Source organism: Heterodontus francisci, chromosome 26 (assembly GCF_036365525.1).
Source record: "Heterodontus francisci isolate sHetFra1 chromosome 26, sHetFra1.hap1, whole genome shotgun sequence".
Classification (NCBI taxonomy): Eukaryota; Metazoa; Chordata; class Chondrichthyes; order Heterodontiformes; family Heterodontidae; genus Heterodontus; species Heterodontus francisci.
Genome location: NC_090396.1, coordinates 11,319,889 through 11,338,943, shown reverse-complemented (window position 1 = coordinate 11,338,943; position 19,055 = coordinate 11,319,889). Strand labels below are relative to the sequence as shown.

Sequence of the window (19,055 nt, the reverse complement as noted above, 5' to 3'; positions counted from 1 at the left end):
CTGGGGGAAGATTTCATGTTGAATCTCAATCAAGGCTGTTGATAATTTGACCCTTCAATGAGAGGTCACAGAACTGTTGAACTTTATGTTGCAAGAGCAGACAGTTCCTGGACAATGCATCCGTACTTTCTGCGAACTTGTGTCTTTGAATGTGCCTGGCTTTACAAAAATCATGAATGTTTGGCCTGAACTCAGCTGTCTCCTGAAAACTTGGTTAGTAGCATTGTTGTGTAACTGAGCCAGCGTGACCCAGGTGTGTGTGTGTGTGTGTGTGTGTCAGATTGTGCACGTGCTACTCAGTGAAAAATTTATGTGTGTAGCTACCAAATCAGCATAAAATTGGGTGCAGTTTTGTGATGCCCTCCATAGTCCAGAAGCTTGATGTCAGCTGTCAGTTGAAGAACATGCATCTGGGCAAGGTACTAGAGCATACCAGGTATAATGGTATTCCACGAAGAGTCAACACCTTAATAAGAGGGGAGGAAATGAGCGTGGGTATGCAATGGCCATGATAGCCATTCCCCATCTGTCACCCCCATTTACAGTCTGAGGAGTAAGCTTCCCGACCTACCTAAGCTGCTGTCATTGTCCTCGGTCTCACTCGCAAGTTTGAATAATGTCCGTCTCATCTTCTCACATCGGTCGTACAACTCCTGAAAAGCAGCAGTGCTTTAGTTATTCATCTGTGTACTGAGTCCAACCTCAGCTTCCATTACAGAACCTCACCGCACCAAATGTACAACAGCTTGCAATAATATAGTGCATTAACATAGTAAAACAACTCAAGGTGCATCATAGAGGCCTATTCAGACAAAAGTAGACATGGAGCCAGAAAAAGTAACATTAGGAGGGGTGACCAAAAGCTTTGGTTAAAGAAGTGGGTTTTAAAGAGGAGAGGGAGTGAGATTTAGGAAAGAAATTCCAGAGCGTGGGGCCTAGGCAGCTGAGCACAGCCTCTAATGGTGGGACAAGCATAAAATACCAGAGTTAAAGGAATGGAGAGATCAGAAGGCTGGAGGAGGCTACAGGGATAGAAAGGATAGAATAGGCCATGAAGCAATTTAATTATGATTAGAAATTAAATTGGTGGCATTACAGGACTGAGAGCAAGGACAAGGGTGGTGGGCGAAGAGGATATGGTGTGGGATAGGATATGGGCAGCACAACTTTAGATGAGCTGAAGTTCATGGAAGGTAACAGATGGGAGACCAGCCTGGAGTGCATTCGAATAGTCAAGTCTAGAGGTAACAAAGGCATGGATGAGAGTTTCAGCAACAAATGAGCTGCAGCAGGGCAGAGTAAGGTCCTAAGGTCATAAGAACTAGGAGCAGGAATAGGCAATTCAGCCCCTCGAGCCTGCTCCGCCATTCAATACGATCATGACTGATCTCATCTCGGCCTCAACTCCACTTTCCTGCCCGTTCTCCATAACCCTTCAACCCTTTACTAATTAAAAATCTGTCCATCTCCTCCTTAAATTTACTCAATGTCCCGGCATCCAACGCACTCTGGGGTAGTGAATTCCAGAGTAGGGTGAAGTTAAGGAGGTGGAAGTAGGTGGTCTTGGTAACGGACAGGATACGGGGTCAGAAGCTCATCTCAGGGTCAAATATAGCACCAAGACTGCAAACAGCCTGGTTCTGCCTCAGACAGTGGCCAGGGAGAGGGATGGAGTCAGGGGTTACGAAATGGAGTTGAGGTGGGGGCTGCAGACAACGGCTTCAATCTTCCCAATGTTCAACTGGAGAACATTTCTGCTCGTCCAGTACTGGATGTTGGATAAGCTGTCTGACAACACAAAAGTGTGAACTTGTCAACTTTGACCATGAGAATAGAAAAGCAACAAATTATTTAAATGGAGAGAGATTGCAGAACTCTGAGATGCAGAGGGATCTGGGTGTTCCAGTACATGAAACACAAAACGTTGGTATGCAGGTTCAGCAAGTGATTAAGAAGGCAAATGCAATGTTGTTATTTATTGCAAGGGGAATGATATATAAAAGCAGAGATATTTTGCTACTTGTACAGGGCACTGGTGAGACCACATCTAGAGTACTGTGTACAGTACTGGTCTCTTTACTTAAGAAAGGATATAATTGTATTGGAAGCAATTCAGAGCAGGTTCACTCGACTGATTCCTGGGATGAAAAGGTTATCTTATGAAGAAAGGTTGGACAGGTTGGGTCTGTATTAATTGGAGTTTCGAGGGATGAGTGGTGATCGTATTGATCCTGAGGGGACTTGACAGGGTGGATGTTGAAAGGATGTTTCCCCTTGTGGGAGAGACTAAACCTAGGGGGCACAGTTTAAAAATAAGGGGTCTCCCATTTAAGACAGAGATGAGGAGAATATTTTTCTCTCAGAGGGTTGTGAGTCTGTGGAACTGTCTTCCCCAGAGAGCAGTGGAGACAGGTTCATTAAATTTTTGTAAGGCAGAAGTAGACAGATTCTTGACAAACAAGGGAATCAAAGTATATTGGGGGTAGGCAGGAAAGTGGAGTTGAGTCCACAAACAGATCAGCCATGATTTTATAGAATTGCACAGCAGGCTCGAGGGGCTGAATAGCCAACTCCTGTTCCCAGTTCGTATGTAGAAGTAACGGTGGTGGGTGGGGTGGGGTGGGCGGAAGTCGTGGAAATCGAGAGAGGTGGAAGTGATGTGAAGTTGGGTGCTGTCAGCGTACATGTAAAACTTGATCTGTTTTAAATTATATCACCGCGATGGGCAGCTTGTAGATGAGAAATAGGAAGGGGGCCAAGGATTGATCCTTGGGGGACACCAGAGATAACAGTGTGGGAGAGGGAAGAGAAGCCTTTGCAAGTGATTCTCTAGGTACGACTGCATAAGAGTGGAACATGGCAAGTGCAGTCCCACCCGGCTGGTCGACAGTGGAGAGGCGTTGGACGAGGATGGTGTAGTCAACTGTGTCACATGTTGAGAAGTCGAGGAAGATAATCAGTCACAGTCACAAAGTGTCATTTGTGACTTTGATAAGGGCTGTTTCAGTGCTGTGGTGGGGCAGATACCTGGAGTTGTGGAAAAGATGGCAAGGATTTGGGAAGCAACAACACGTTCAAGGACTTTGGACAGGAAAGGGTGTTTAGAGATGGGAACATGTTTCCAAGGACACAGGGATCAAGGGTGTGTTTTTTGACCAGGGTCTCAGATTTGAAGGGGAAGGAGACCAAACCCGAGGAGAGGGAACTGTTACTACTAATATTAGCTAACATGGGGTCAAGAAAGGAAGTCGGGTCCATAAGCAGCTTGGTGGGAAAGGGTCAAAGGAGCAGGAGGTGGATTGCGCAGACAAAGTGAGGGGAAATACACTTTCAGGGCAGGGAGGCTTGGCCTGGTGGAAAAGCGGAAGGGAGAGTTGCAGTAGACGCAGCTGAACGATGGTCTCAATCTTATTGACAAAGAAGTCCATGAGCTCCTCTCCCTTGCTGTTGGAGTGAGTGTTAAGAGGGTAGGGGAGAAGGGTTTAAGGATATGGCTGCACCATAAAGAAGACAGGATTACCTTTAAATTCAAGGATAATCTTTGAATAGTGAGTGGTTTTGGCAGAGGAGAGGATTGATGGTGCTTGATGTGGTAAAAACCAAACCCGGCGATAATTGGTGAAACCTGATATTCTCAAATCTGTGCTCCTTTGACTTAAGGGAGTGAAGGTGGGGGTTGCACCAAAGGTGGTGGTTTAACTGGGAGGGAGTAAAAGTATTTCTGGGAGAAGGGCACCAAACTTGGATGTGACAATCTGAGCAGATTCACAGCTACAGCAATATTGTGGCAAATGGAAGGTCAAAGTTCTTACAATCTGGACTGAGCACTTGGGTCTGAGAGAGTCAAAGCAGCTTCCGCACAGAGGAGGCCATTCAGCCCATCATAGCTACATGCCCAGGATGGTAATGGCAACAATCAATTGAGCCAAACAGAACAAACGTTGAAGCCCCAGTCGATGCTGTTTATTGATCTTAGCTGGGGCAGCAGTAGGGTTCCTGGGATTGGCCTCATTGGTGAAAACATTGTAAATGAGCTATGGTTCCTGCTCCTGATCACTATCTGATGACCCCTGCTTGAAAGTGCATCTGTGGATGTACGGCATGAGCGTGATCCTTTCTGCAGCTGAACAGTCTGCCAACACTCATTCTTTTGGATCACTCACGAGGAACACCAGGTACCAGCAAACGGCAGAGGGTGGTAATTAATGCTTTGCAGAGAGTGTCTTTGAGAGTGTGGGTGAGTGTGCCCAGGGGGAGTGAGCATTGGGATAAGACACTAAACGGTAGTCTTGCATGTAAGAAATAAAGCAACAAGTAGGTGTGGAGTAGTTCAAGATTACCATCATCAGCTCTTTGTCCCCGTCCGTCGACTCCTCCTTGCTGTAATGTGCCAACATTTCATTCAACAGACGCACGTTATTGTTCACCTCCTCCAGAGTGTTCAAACGCTTTGTTATTTTCTGCATTCGGGCTTCATCCTGTGAAAGGTACAGCAGCTAAATAATCTCAGCGTTCGGAGCCTGCCTCCACTCTGCTGTGCTGCAATCATACTCAGCAATGCTGCATAAAACACGGATCCACCATTACCCAGGGCCATCTTAAGATGGTGTACAGTTTACATTTCAGACAAAGAATATAATGAATATTTGTGATCCTCAGGTAAGAGCAAAACTCCCTCTTCACTGTCCCAAAAATTCTCAGGGCATTCTACCCACATTCTCCCCCACTTTGAACCACAACTATGGGTGGTTGATGGTCGGCGCAGACCCGGTGGGCCGAAGGGCCTGTTTCGGTGCTGTATCTCTAATAAAAAAAAATAAATAAAAGCTACTCACCATATCCTTCTACCCCACCTATCCACCTTCTCATCATTTCCCTATCAAAGTCACAAATGACATCCTATGTGACTATGACAAAGGTAAATTATCTCTCCTTATCCTTCTCGACCTACAGTAATTATGGCACAGAAAGAGAACATTCGGTCCATCGAGTCCATGCTGGCTCTCTGTAGAGCAATCCAGTCCGTCCTGTTATCCTTATAGCCCTGCAGGTTTATCTCCCTCAAGTGCCCATCCAATTTCCTTTTGAAATCATTCATCGTCTCTGCTTCCACCAGTCTCAAAAATCAGTGAATTCCAGGTCATTACCACTTGTTACGTAAAAAGTTTCTTCCTTACATCCCTCTGCACCTCTTGCCCAAAATCTTAAAGGTGTCCCCTAGTCCTTGTATCAGCAGCTAATGGGAACAGCTTTTATTTATCTCATCTAAACCTGTCATAATCTTGTAAACTTCGATCAAATCTCCCCTCAATCTCCTTTGTTCCTGTCTGCAGCCTTTGACAGAGTTGACCACACCATCTTCCTCCAACGTCTCTCCACCATCATCCAGCTAGATGGGGTTGCTCTCACCTGTATCCATTCTTATCTAACCAGACATAGCTAGAGTATGGCTTCTCTTCCTACTCTTGCATCACCCAAAAACATATCAAGTTCCACAAGCACACTCAGCTCTACCTCACCACCACCTCTCACCACTTCTCCACTGCTGCTAAATTATCAGACGCCGGCCCAACATCCAGTACTGGATCAGCAGAAACTTCATCAACTTCATCTCTATCCCTGGAAACGGAGGCTGAACCAGACTGTACACAATCTTAGTGTCCTACCAGTCATCAAGATGAGCTTCTGACCACATATCTGAGCCATCACTAAGACCACCTATTTCCACCTCTGTAACATCGCCCGACTCTGCCCTTGCCTCAGCCTATCTGCTGCTGAACCCCCTCATTCATGCGTTTGTTACCTCAAGACTTGTTTATTCAAATGCACTTGTGGCCAGCCTCCCAGCTTTCACCTTCTGTAAATTTGAGGTCATCCAAAACGCTGCTGCCCATGTCTTAATTCGCACCAAGTCCCACTCACCTATCACCTCTGTGCTCGCCGACCGACACTGGTTCCCGGTTAAGCAACACTGTGATTTTAAAATGTTCATCCTGGTTTTCAAAGCCCACCATGGCCTCACCCCTCCCTCTCTCTGTCATCTCCCCCAGCTGCACAACCCTCCAAGATATCTGCACTCCTCCAATTCTGGCCTCTTGAGCATCACTGATTTTAATCACTCCACCATTGGTGGCCATAGAACATAGAACAGTACAGCACAGTACAGGCCCTTCGGCCCACGATGTTGTGCCGAACCTTTAACCTACACTAAGATCAAACTAACTACCTACCCTTCATTCTACTATCATCCATGTACCTATCCAAGAGTCGCTTAAATGCCCCTAATGTATCTGCTTCTACTACCACCGCTGGCAGCACATTCCACGCACCCACCACTCTCTGTGTAAAGAACCTACCTCTGACATCTCCCCGAAACCTTCCTCCAACCACCTTATAATTATGCCCCCTGGTGATAGCCCTTTCCACCCTGGGAAAAAGTCTCTGACTATCCACTCTATCTATGCCTCTCATCATCTTGTACCCCTCTATCAAGTCACCTCTCGTCCTTCTTCGCTCCAATGAGAAAAGCCCTAGCTCCCTCAACCTTTCTTCGTAGGACATGCCCTCCAGTCCAGGCAGCATCCTGGTAAATCTCCTCTGCACCCTCTCTAAAGCTTCCACATCCTTCCTATAATGAGGTGACCAGAACTGAACACAATATTCCAAGTGTGGTCGAACCAGGGCCTTATAGAGCTGCAGCATAACTTCGCCGCTCTTAAACTCAATCCCCCTGTTAATGAAAGCCAACACACCATACGCCTTCTTAACAACCCTATCAACTTGGGTGGCAACTTTGAGCGATCTATGGACATGGACCCCAAGATCCCTCTGTTCCTCCACACTACCAAGAATCCTGTCTTTCAGCCTACAGCTGACTGGGCCCCAAGCCCTGGAATTCTCTGTGTCTCCACCTCACTTTTGTCCTTTAAGACGCACCTTAAAACCAACACTTTGGCCAAGCTAATATAAAATCAAAATACTACAGATGCTGGAATTCTGAAATAAAACCAAAAAGTGCTGGTAATACTCAGCGGGTCTGGCAGCATCTCTGGAGAGAGAAGCAAAGTTAACGTTTCAGGTCAGTGACCTTTCATCAGAACTGGCAAAAGGTTAGAAATGTAATAGGTTTTAAGCAAATATAAGTGGGGGTCAGGCAAAAGAGAACAAATGGGAAGGTGTTGATAGGACAGAGGGTCACAGAGAATAACTGACAAGGAGGTCATGAAGCAAAGACAAAGAGTGTGTTAATGGCGTGGTGAAATACAAAGTGCTAGTGCAGAGAGGATGTTAAATGACAGAATAATGAAAGCCCTAGCCAAAAGCAAAAACATGAAAAAAAAGTGGGCAGGCACATGGTAAAAAAGGTATAATGATGAAACAAGCTAAAATAATATGAAATAAAAATAAAAAATACAAAGTAAAACTAAAAAAAATGTAAAACTAAAAAAAAAGGCGGCCAGTCATGCTCTGAAATGAATAAACTCAATGTTCAGTCTGGTAGGCTGTAGCATGTCTAATCGGTAAATGAGGTGCTGTTCCTCGAGCTTGCGTTGATGTTCACTGTAACACTGCAGCAATCCCAGGACAGAGATGTGGGCATGAGAGCAGGGGGGAGTGTTGAAATGGCAAGCGACAGGAAACTCAGGGTCATGTTTTCGGACTGAATGGAGGTGTTTCACAAAGCGGTCACCCAATCTGGGTTTGGTCTCTCCAATGTAGAGGAGACCGAATTGTGAGCAGTGAATACAGTACATTAAATTGAAAGAAATATAAATAAATTGCTGGTTCATCTGAAAGGAATGTTTGGGGCCTTGGATAATGAGGACAGAGGAGGTAAAAGGGCAGGTATTACATCTCCTGCCATTGTATTGCCTGGGAAGGTGCAGTTGGAAGGGGATGAGGAGCCGCGGGTAATGGAGGAGTGGACCAGGGTGTTGCGGAGGGAACGATCCCTTTGGAATGTTGACAGGGGAGGGGAGGGTAAGGTGCGTTTGGTGGTGGCATCACACTGGAGGTCGCAGAAATGGCGGAGGATAATCCTGTGGATGTGGAGGTTGCTGAGGTGGAAAGTGAGGACAAGGGGAACCCTGTCATGGTTCTGGGAGGGAGGGGAAGGGGTGAGAGCAGAAGTGTGGGAAATAGGCTGGATACAGTTGAGGGACCTGTCAACCACAGTGGGGGGGGGGAATCTTCGGTTAAGGAAAATGGAAGACATATCAGAAGCGCTGTTGTGGAAGGTTGCATCATCAAAGAAGATGCGTCGGAGATGAAGAAACTGGGAGAATGGAATGGAGTCCTTACAGGAGGCAGGATGTGAAGAAGTGTAGTCGAGGTAGCTGTGGGAGTCTGTGGGCTTATAATGAGCCTACCCCAGTGATGGAGACAGAGAGGTCGAGGAAGGATGTCTGTATCAGTGCCGTTTCCTGCTCCCGCCCTGAACTAGAAAACTTCATCAACCTTGCTTCCATTTCCACCCTTCTCTCACCTTTACATAGTCCATCTCTGACACTTCCCTTCCCTTCCTAACGCTTTGTATTTCACCACGCCATTAACACACTCTTTGTTTTTGCCCCATACCTCCTTGTCAGTTATTCTCTGTGACCCTCTGTCCTATCAACACCTTCCCATTCGCTCTCTTTTGCCTGACCCCCACTTATATTTGCTTAAAACCTATTACATTTCTAACCTTTGCCAGTTCTGATGAAAGGTCACTGACCTGAAATGTTAACTTTGGTTCTCTCTCCACAGATGCTGCCAGACCCGCTGAGTATTTCCAGCACTTTTTGGTTTTATTACTTCGACCATGCTTTTGGTTATCTGTCCAAATATCTCCTTATGTGGCTGGGTGTCAAATTTTGATTGATCGTGCAGTTGGGCACCGTCATAGGATGGTTCATTCCACTACAGGTGCTATATAAGTACAAGTTGTTATTGCTGTTGTTCACACAAACAAAGAACAGTACAGCACAGGAAAAGGCCATTCGGCCCTCCAAGCCTGCGCCGATCTTGATGCCTGCCTAAACTAACACCTTCTGCACTTCCGGGGCCCATATCCCTCTATTCCCTTTTCCCTTCCTATTCATATATTTGTCAAGATGTCTCTTAAACGTCGCTATCATATCTGCTTTCACCACCTCCCCTGGTAGCAAGTTCCAGGCACCCACCACCCTCTGTGTAAAAAACTTGCCTCGCACATCCCCTCTAAACTTTGCCCCTCGCACCTTAAACCTATGTCCCCTAGTAACTGACTCTTCCACCCTGGGAAAAAGCTTCTGACTATCCACTCTGTCCATGCCACTCATAACTTTGTAAACCTCTATCATGTCGCCCCTCCACCTCTGTCGTTCCAGTGAAAACAATCCAAGTTTATCCAACCTCTCCTCATAGCTAATGCCCTCCAGACCAGGAAACATCCTGGTAAACCTCCTCCGTACCCTCTCCAAAGCCTCCACGTCCTTCTGGTAGTGTGGTGACCAGAATTGCACACAATATTCTAAGTGTGGCCTAACTAAGGTTCTGTACAGCTGCAACATGACTTGCCAATTTTTATACTCTATGCCCCGACCGATGAAGGCAAGTATGCCGTATGCCTTCTTGACTACCTTATCCACCTGCATTGTCACTTTCAGTGATCTGTGGACCTGTACGCCCAGATCTCTCTGCCTGTCAATACTCCTAAGGGTTCTGCCATTTACTGTATAGCTCCCACCTGCATTAGACCTTCCAAAATGCATTACCTCACATTTGTCCGATTAAACTCCATCTGCCATTTCCCCGCCCAAGTCTCCAACCGATCTATATCCTGCTGTATCCTCTGACAATCCTCATCATTATCTGCAACTCCACCAACCTTTGTGTCGTCCGCAAACTTACTAATCAGACCAGCTACATTTTCCTCCAAATCATTTATACATACTACAAACAGCAAAGGTCCCAGCACTGATCCCTGCGGAACACCACTAGTCACATCCCTCCATTCAGAAAAACACCCATCCACTGTTACCCTCTGTCTTCTATGACCAAGCCAGTTCTGTATCCATCTTGCCAGCTCACCTCTGATCCCGTGTGACTTCACCTTTTGCACCAGTCTGCCATGCGGGACCTTGTCAAAGGCTTTACTAAAGTCCATATAGACAACATCCACCACCCTTCCCTCAGCAATCATCTTTGTCACTTCCTCAAAAAACTCAATCAAATTAGTAAGACACGACCTCCCCTTCACAAAACCATGCTGTCTCTCGCTAATAAGTTAGTTTGTTTCCAAATGGGAGTAAATCCTGTCCCGAATAATCCTCTCTAATAGTTTCCCTACCACTGACGCAAGGCTCACCGGCCTATAATTTCCTGGATTATACTTGCCACCCTTCTTAAACAAAGGCACAACATTGGCTATTCTCCAGTACTCTGGGACCTCACCTGTAGCCAATGAGGATGCAAAGATTTCTGTCAAGGCCCCAGCAATTTCTTCCCTTGCCTCCCTCAGTATTCTAGAGTAGATCCCATCAGGCCCTGGGGACTTATCTACCTTAATGCTTTGCAAGACACCCAACACCTCCTCCTTTTTGATAATGAGATGACTGAGACTATCTGCACTCCCTTCCCTAGGCTCATCATCCACCGGGTCCTTCTCTTTGGTGAATACTGATGCAAAGTACTCATTTAGCACCTCGCCCATTTCCTCTGGCTCCACACATAGATTCCCATCTACCTATCTTCTCATCATATCCCACATCCCCACCTACCCATCTTCGTGCTCCAAATCCCAACCCTACTTTTCATCTCAAACCCTCTTCTCTCCAGAAATCCATGTAATTCTCCCTTCTGTCTCGTAAACTTCAATGTCCTTTCCTTGTAATATATTCCACACCTCATTTCCTCTTTTGGATGCCTTGCTCTCTTGCCGCTCCTTACCTCTTTCACCATATTCTTAATGAGTTTGTTGGCTTCTTGTAGGTCCTCAGGGTTTTTGCTCTTCAGTAACCTGGCTAATAGCTGTGTTAAGAAAAAATGTTCAATTTCCTTTGAGGTTCACATGACAGTCTATTATATAAGAAGACCGCTCAAAGCTGCAAGCAACCAACACCTCCCAGGGTCGGAATTTCTCAATTTCACATAGTAGTGTTAACACTAAGCATTCCAAGGTTACAGCACAGATCAGATCCACCAAGCAACTGGACTGAGGCTCACATCACATGGCTCTTATGGAACCTGTGCAGACACTTTCCCCTCAGTCCCTGTGGGACCTGTATGGACACTATCCCCTCAGTCCCCGGGGGACCCGCCTGGACTGGATCCCCTCAGTCCCCGGGGGACCCGCCTGGACTGGATCCCCTCAGTCCCCGTGGGACCCGCCTGGACTGGATCCCCTCAGTCCCCGCCTGGACTGGATCCCCTCAGTCCCCGTGGGACCCGTCTGGACTGGATCCCCTCAGTCCCCGTGGGACCCGTCTGGACTGTATCCCCTCAGTCCCCGTGGGACCCGTCTGGACTGTATCCCCTCAGTCCCCGTGGGACCCGTCTGGACTGTATCCCCTCAGTCCCCGTGGGACCCGTCTGGACTGTATCCCCTCAGTCCCCGTGGGACCCGTCTGGACTGTATCCCCTCAGTCCCCGTGGGACCCGTCTGGACTGTATCCCCTCAGTCCCCGTGGGACCCGTCTGGACTGTATCCCCTCAGTCCCCGTGGGACCCGTCTGGACTGTATCCCCTCAGTCCCCGTGGGACCTGTATGGACTGTATCCCCTCAGTCCCCGTGGGACCTGTATGGACTGTATCCCCTCAGTCCCCGTGGGACCTGTATGGACTGTATCCCCTCAGTCCCCGTGGGACCTGTATGGACTGTATCCCCTCAGTCCCCGTGGGACCTGTATGGACTGTATCCCCTCAGTCCCTGTGGGACCTGTATGGTCTGCATCCCCTCAGTCCCTGTGGGACCTGTATGGACTGTATCCCCTCAGTCCCTGTGGGACCTGTATGGTCTGCATCCCCTCAGTCCCTGTGGGACCTGTCTGGACTGTATCCCCTCAGTCCCTGTGGGACCTGTCTGGACTGTATCCCCTCAGTCCCTGTGGGACCTGTCTGGACTGTATCCCCTCAGTCCCTGTGGGACCTGTCTGGACTGTATCCCCTCAGTCCCTGTGGGACCTGTCTGGACTGTATCCCCTCAGTCCCTGTGGGACCTGTATGGACACTTTCCCCTCAGTCCCTGTGGGACCTGTATGGACTGTATCCCCTCAGTCACTGGCTGGATGTAAACTCAGATCCCAGATGTGAAACTTCAGATAACTCCCACTTCTTCCTAGTGATGGTTTGGCCATTTCCAACAGGTCTGAGGAATGGGAAGGGCTTTTTCTTTCTTGCTGATGTAGCTATGCGGTCTAACTTAAATAAAGCTTGTCACCAGTCAGACGATGCTGTGTTCCCACCTTAGATTTTTCATTATCTTCAAATACTGCATTTTTGCGATGGGTTTGAGGTGACGGAATCAGCGTCTTATCGACTGGGATCTGAGGATCATGTTGCAAAATACCTTCAAAAAAATATGCAAGACGTCAGAATGCACAAATCTGTTCATTAGTCACATCAATCAGAGTTTCCCAATAAACGATGCAGCAAAGACATAAAATAGTGCAGACATGCAGCGTTGTAAAGAGGGAGACAGGCCCCCACAGGCTAAGCCCAAAGGTGGAGGCCCTTTGTATGGACTACTCCCACAAAGCCCACCCAAAACACTGACCTCTCCTTTCAGATGCTGACAGACCTGCTGCTGCAGACACAGACTCTGTTGGTGGCAGCAGCATGTGACCAAGCTGCAACTGGCCTCAGTGTCCCCCGGCTTGGGAGGGGAAATCTCAGGCGAGGTTCCTGTGTCTGACGGTTAGTCAGTGACTCCTGCCGAAAGCGTGTCAGAATTGCATCAGGGAGTGATGCCTCCCATGGCGCAACTGCCTTCAAGTACCATGTATGAGCACTGGCCACTTGGGTGAGTTGGGAGAGGGCTGACTGTGGCTATGGAACCTGATCCCAGTAACAATCAGTGCCCCAAACAGCAGGGGTTAGGCTGGAGAAAAAGGACACTTGCTCTGGAAAGCACATTCCTGGTTTCATAATTGCAAAGACTAGCACAGCAAACCTCAGCCAAAACTTTCACCAAGTGCCCCATCCACGCCCTTGGCCATTATTTCACTTGTATAATATGGACAATGATGCAGGATTCAGGGAAAACCCTCCACACCTTGTTTTTTTAACATCTGGTAGGCGTCTTTGATTTTGATTTCCTCTGGGAGAGCGACTATCCAGCTGTACAGCAATTCGATCACTTTTGTTTTGACCTTTTCGGAAACTCTGTCTCCCAAATACTGGAAGAAAGAAATTAAAATGAAGCAAAATTAACATAGGAAGAGGAGGAGGCCATTCAGCCTCTCAAGCCTGTTCTACCATTCTATTAGATCACAGCTGATCTGTACCTTTGCCTCATTTACTCGCCTTTGCTCCATAGCCTGTGATACCCTTACCTAATAAAAATATACCAATCTCAATTTTGAAAGCTCCAATTGTTCCCCAGAATCCACAGCCTTTTGGGGGGAAGAGAGTTCCAGATTTCCAATACCCCCTGTGTGAAGAAGTGCTTCTTGATTTCACTTCTAGGTGATCTACCTCCAATTTTACACTTGTGCCCCTTGGTTTTGATTCCCACATCAAAAGATATTGTATTTCTGTATCTATCCTATTGAATCCCTTTAATATTTTAAAGACCTCGAACAGATCACCCCTCAATCTCCTATACTCAAGGGGCAGAGTTCAAATGGGAAGATGCCACAAGGACTGCAGCATTCCCAGTATAGCTACTTGCCACTAGCTGGTTCTAAAGGGGTCAATGGATGGTGATCAGGAGCAGGATCCCTGCTGTGATTTCCGCTCCAACCACCACTCAACACCCCCCATCATTGATCCCCATCCAGGGCTGTTAAGACACTGTAGTATTTCAGCTGTGATACCCGAGAGCACTTTCGGCTGGTATGGCTTGGCACAAGACTGGGCAGTGCCAATATTACCTGATATAGGCAGTGGCATGGCCAGTATTTATTCTCCATCTGGAGTTATTGAGTTTGATACAACTGAGAGTCTTGCTGGGCTACATGAGAGGGCAGTTAAGAGTCAGTCACATTGGTCATAGAGTTATACAGCACAGAAACAGACCCTTTGGCCCATCGTGTCTGTGCCGGCCATCAAACACCTAACTATTCTAATCCCATTTTCCAGCACTTGGCCCGTAGCCTTCGATGCTATGGCATTTCAAGTGCTCATCTAAATACTTCTTAAATATTGTGAGGGTTCCTGCCTCTACCACCCCTTCAGACAGTGTGTTCCAGATTCCAACCACCCTCAAATCCCCTCTAAACCTCCTGCCCCTTACCTTAAATCTGTGCCCCCTGGTTATTGACCCCTCCGCTACGTAAAAAAATTTGTTCCTATCTATCCTATCTATGCCCCTCATAATTTTGTATACCTCAATCAGGTCCCCCCTCAACCTTCTCTGCTCTATAGAAAACAACCAAAGCCTTTTCAGTCTCCCTTCATAGCTGAAATGCTCCAGCCCAGGCAACATCCTGGTGACTCTCCTCTGCACCCTCTCCAGTGCAATCACATCCTTCCTATAATGTGGTGCCCAGAACCGGATACAGTACTCCAGCTAGTGTTTTATACAGCTCCATCACAACCTCCCTGCTCTTATATTCTACGCCTCGGCTAATAAAGGCAAGTTTCCCATATGCCTTCCTTAACCACCTTATCTACCTGTGCTGCTGACTTCAGTGATCTATCGACAAGTACACCAAGGTCCCTCTGATCCTCTGTACTTCCTAGGGTCCTACCATCCATTGTATATTCCCTTGCCTTGTTAGTCCTCTCAAAATGCATCACCTTACACTTCTCAGGATTAAATTCCATTTGCCACTGCTCTGCCCATCTTGCCAGCCCATCTTCATTGTCCTGTAATCTAAGGCCTTCTGCCACAGAGCCAATTTTGGATCCAAAATGCCAAATTGCCCTGGATCCTATGGGCTCTTACCTTCTTGAGCAATCTCCCACGCAGGACCTTATCAAAAGCCTTACTGAAGTCCATGTAGACTACATCAACTGCTTTACCATCATCTACACATCTAGTCACCGCCTCAAAAAATTCAAATCAAGTTTGTTAGACACGATCTTCCCCCTGACAAAGCCATGCTGACTATCCCTGCCTCTCCAAGTGGAGATTAATCATGTCAGTCAGAATTTTTTCCAATAGTTTCCCTACCACAGATGTGAGACACACCGGCCTGTACCGACCTTGTTTATCCCTGCTACCCTTCTTGAATAATGGTATCACATTCGCTGTCCTCCAGTTCTCTGGTACCTGTCCTGTGGCCAGAGAGGATTTGAAAATTTGCATCAGAGCCCCTGCTATCTCCTCCCTTGACTCACATAACAGCCTAGGATACATCTCATCTGGGCCTGGGAATTTATCCACTTTTAAGCCTGCTAAAACAGCTAATACTTCCTCCCTTTCAATGCTAATATGTTCAAGTATATCACAATCCCCCTCCCTGATCTCTACACCTACATGTCTTTCTCTATACTGAACACAGATGAAAAGTAATCATTAAAAAACTCCCATATGTCCTCTGGCTCCACACACAGATTGCCACTTTGGTCTCTAATGGACCCTACTCTTTCCCTGGTTATCCTCTTGGCTTTCATATACTTTATCTTGCCCGCCAGTGTTTTTTCATGTCCCCTCTTCGCTCTCCTAATTACTTTTTTAAGTACCCCCTACACTTTCTATACTCCTCTAGTGCTTTTGCTGTTTTCAGCACTCTGAATCTGCCATAAGCCTCCTTTTTCTCCCTTATCCAATCCTCTATATCCCTTGACATCCAGGGTTCCCTGAACTTGTTGGTGCTACCCTTCACCTTAACGGGAACATGTTGGCCCTGAACTCTCACTATTTCCTCTTTGAATGACTCCCACTGGTCTCCCACTTTCCTACAAGTAGATGCTTCCAGTCCACTTTGGCCAGATCCTGTTTTATTATATTATAATCGACCTTCCCCCAATTCAGTACCTTTATTTTCGGTCCGTCTTTGTCCTTTTCCATAACTACCTTAAATCTTACAGAGTTATGGTCACTATCCCCGAAATGCTTCCCCACTGACACTTTTACCACTTGTCCGGCTTCATTCCCTAGGATTAGGTCCAGTACCGCCCCTTCTCTTGTAGGACTTTCTACGTGATGGCTCAAAAAGCTCTCCTGTATGCATTTTAAGAATTCCACCCCCTTTAAGCCTTTTGCACCAAGTCTTCCCAGTTGAGGGAAGTTGAAATTCCCTACCCTATTGAGCAGCACAGTGGCGCAGTGGTTAGCACCGCAGCCTCACAGCTCCAGCGACCCGGGTTCAATTCTGGGTACTGCCTGTGCGGAGTTTGCACGTTCTCCCTGTGACCGCGTGGTTTTCGCCGGGTGCTCCAGTTTCCTCCCACAGCCAAAGACTTGCAGGTTGATAGGTAAATTGGCCGTTATAAATTGCCTCTAGTATTGGTAGGGGAATTGTGGGGATGTGGTAGGAATATGGGATTAATGTAGGATTAGTATAAATGGGTGGTTGATGGTCGGCACAGACTCGGTGGGCCGAAGGGCCTGTTTCAGTGCTGTATCTCTAAATATAAAAAATATTATTTTTACAACTCTCTGAAATTTGCCTACATATCTGCTCCTCTATCTCTCTCCGACTGTTTGGAGGCCTGTAGTACACTCCCAGCAAAGTGATTGTCCCCTTTTTGTTTTTAACTTCTACCCATAGGGCCTCATTTGAGGAACCCTCTAAGATCTCATCCCTCCTTACTGCAGTAATTGACTCCTTGATCAACAGTGCAATACCACCTCCTCTGTTATCTCCTCCCCTGTCACGCCTGAAGATTCTAGACCCCGGAATATTGAGCTGCCAGTCCTGCCCTCCCTCAACCATGTCTCTGTGATAGCAATAATATCATATTCCCATATGTTAATCAACGCCCTCAGTTCATCTGCTTTACTAGCAAGACTCCTTACGTTAAAATAGATGCAATCCAGCCTGGCATTATTCACTTGTGCCTTAACAGGTCTATATTTGCTCTGCTTTCCAGGCTGACTCAGTTTCTCTTCTATATTTGACTGTGCATCACCCCCGACTGTAACTCCACTCTGTATCCCACCCCCTGCCAAATTAGTTTAAACCCCTCCCAACAGTATTAGCAAACCTCCCAGCAAGGATGTTGGTCCCTTTCCGGTTCAGGTGCAACCCATCCAACTTGTACAGGTCCCACCTTTGCCAGAAACAGACCCAGTAATCCAGGAAACTAAAGCCCTCTCTCCTGCACCATCTCCTCTGCCACGCATTCATCTACTCTGTCCTCCTATTCCTATACTCACCAGCACATGGCACCGGGAGTAATCCAGAGATTACAACCCTCGAGGTCCTGCTTTTTAATCTGCTACCTAGCTCCCTAAATTCTTGTTTCAAGACCTTATCCCTCTTTCTACCTATGTCGTTGGTTCCAGTGTGTACCACGAGCTCTGACTGTTCATCCTCCCCCTTCAGAATGTCCTGCAGCTGCTCCATGTGGTAGGGGACTGGAGTCACCTGTAGCCCCAGAGCAGGTTAGGACACCAGGTTTCCTTCCCTAAAAGACATGCGCACTCACAACAACGTTGATTTGAAGTCATGTTCTCTGGATTATTGCTTCAGCAACATAACCAGTACACTAATCTTCCCATGCGCTTCAAAAAAGACACAAAGATGAGTGACAAAAGTTACACGGTTCTTTGTGTGTACAAACATTACTGAAGACTTCCAATGGAGCAGATCCAACCTTCCAGAAACTCTGCAATTCACAGCGCAAATGAGGAATTTCAGGCTAAATGCCTGACACTGATCTTTTAAACCGTGGTCCTAGACACAGCACCTCCTCCCCTATGACCTTAATCCTGAAGGCTGTGACTGCATGCATGTTGTCTCCCCTCAAATGCTCATTCCTTCTGCTTGAATCCAAATAGCAAGTGTTGGCAGGCTATCTGACTGTTTTTTTTTCTTTAGCCTCCTTGTCTCGGAAGACAATGGGTAAGCGCCTGGAGGTGGTCAGTGGTTTGTGGAGCAGCGCCTGGAGTGGCTATAAAGGCCAATACTAGAGTGACAGACTCTTCCACAGGTGCTGCAGATAGAATTGGTTGTCAGGGCTGTTACACAGTTGGCTCTCCCCTTGCGCTTCGGTCTTTTTTTCTGCCAACTGCAAAGTCTCTTCGACTCGCCACACTTTAGCCCCGCCTTTATGGCTGCCCGCTCTGGCGATCGCTGGCAACTGACTCCCACGACCTGTGATCAATGTCACAGGACTTCATGTCGCGTTTGCAGACGTCTTTAAAACGGAGACATGGACGGCCGGTGGGTCTGATACCAGTGACGAGCTCGCTGTACAATGTGTCCTTGGGGATCCTGCCATCTTCCATGCGGCTCACATGGCCAAGCCATCTCAAGAGCCGCTGACTCAGTAGGGTGTATAAGCTGGGGATGATGGCCGCCTTGAGGACTTCTGTGTTGGAGATATGGTCCTGCCACCTGATGCCAAGGATTCTCCAGAGGCAGCGAAGATGGAATGAATTGAGACGTCGCTCTTGGCTGACTTATGTTGTCCAGGCCTCGCTGCTGTACAGCAAGGTACTGAGGACACAGGCTTGATACACTCGGACTTTTGTGTTCCGTGTCAGTGTGCCATTTTTGCACACTCTCTTGGCCAGTCTGGACATAGCAGTGGAAGCCTTTCCCATGCGCTTGTTGATTTCTGCATCGAGAGACAGGTTACTGGTGATAGTTGAGCCTAGGTAGGTGAACTCTTGAACCACTTCCAGAGCGTGGTCGCCGATATTGATAGATGGAGCATTTCTGACGTCCTGTCCCATGATGTTCGTTTTCTTGAGGCTGATGGTTAGGCCAAATTCGTTGCAGGCAGCCGCAAACCTGTTGATGAAATTCTGCAGACAC

At 47.3% G+C, this 19,055-nt stretch overlaps 1 protein-coding gene across 1 annotated transcript in view; it reads right to left on the bottom strand.

The window, feature by feature from the left end:
• The window catches only part of LOC137384174 (ADP-ribosylation factor-binding protein GGA3-like), a 132,721-nt gene that overhangs the window by 96,737 nt on the left and 16,929 nt on the right, over nucleotides 1–19,055 (bottom strand). The window contains exons 5-9 of the mRNA XM_068057801.1: nucleotides 13,235–13,358; nucleotides 12,426–12,529; nucleotides 10,912–10,992; nucleotides 4,341–4,478; nucleotides 572–653 (exon numbers count right to left, since the gene is read on the bottom strand). Of these exons, the coding sequence (XP_067913902.1) occupies nucleotides 572–653; nucleotides 4,341–4,478; nucleotides 10,912–10,992; nucleotides 12,426–12,529; nucleotides 13,235–13,358 (529 nt within the window). The remainder of the gene's footprint in view (nucleotides 1–571; nucleotides 654–4,340; nucleotides 4,479–10,911; nucleotides 10,993–12,425; nucleotides 12,530–13,234; nucleotides 13,359–19,055) is intronic.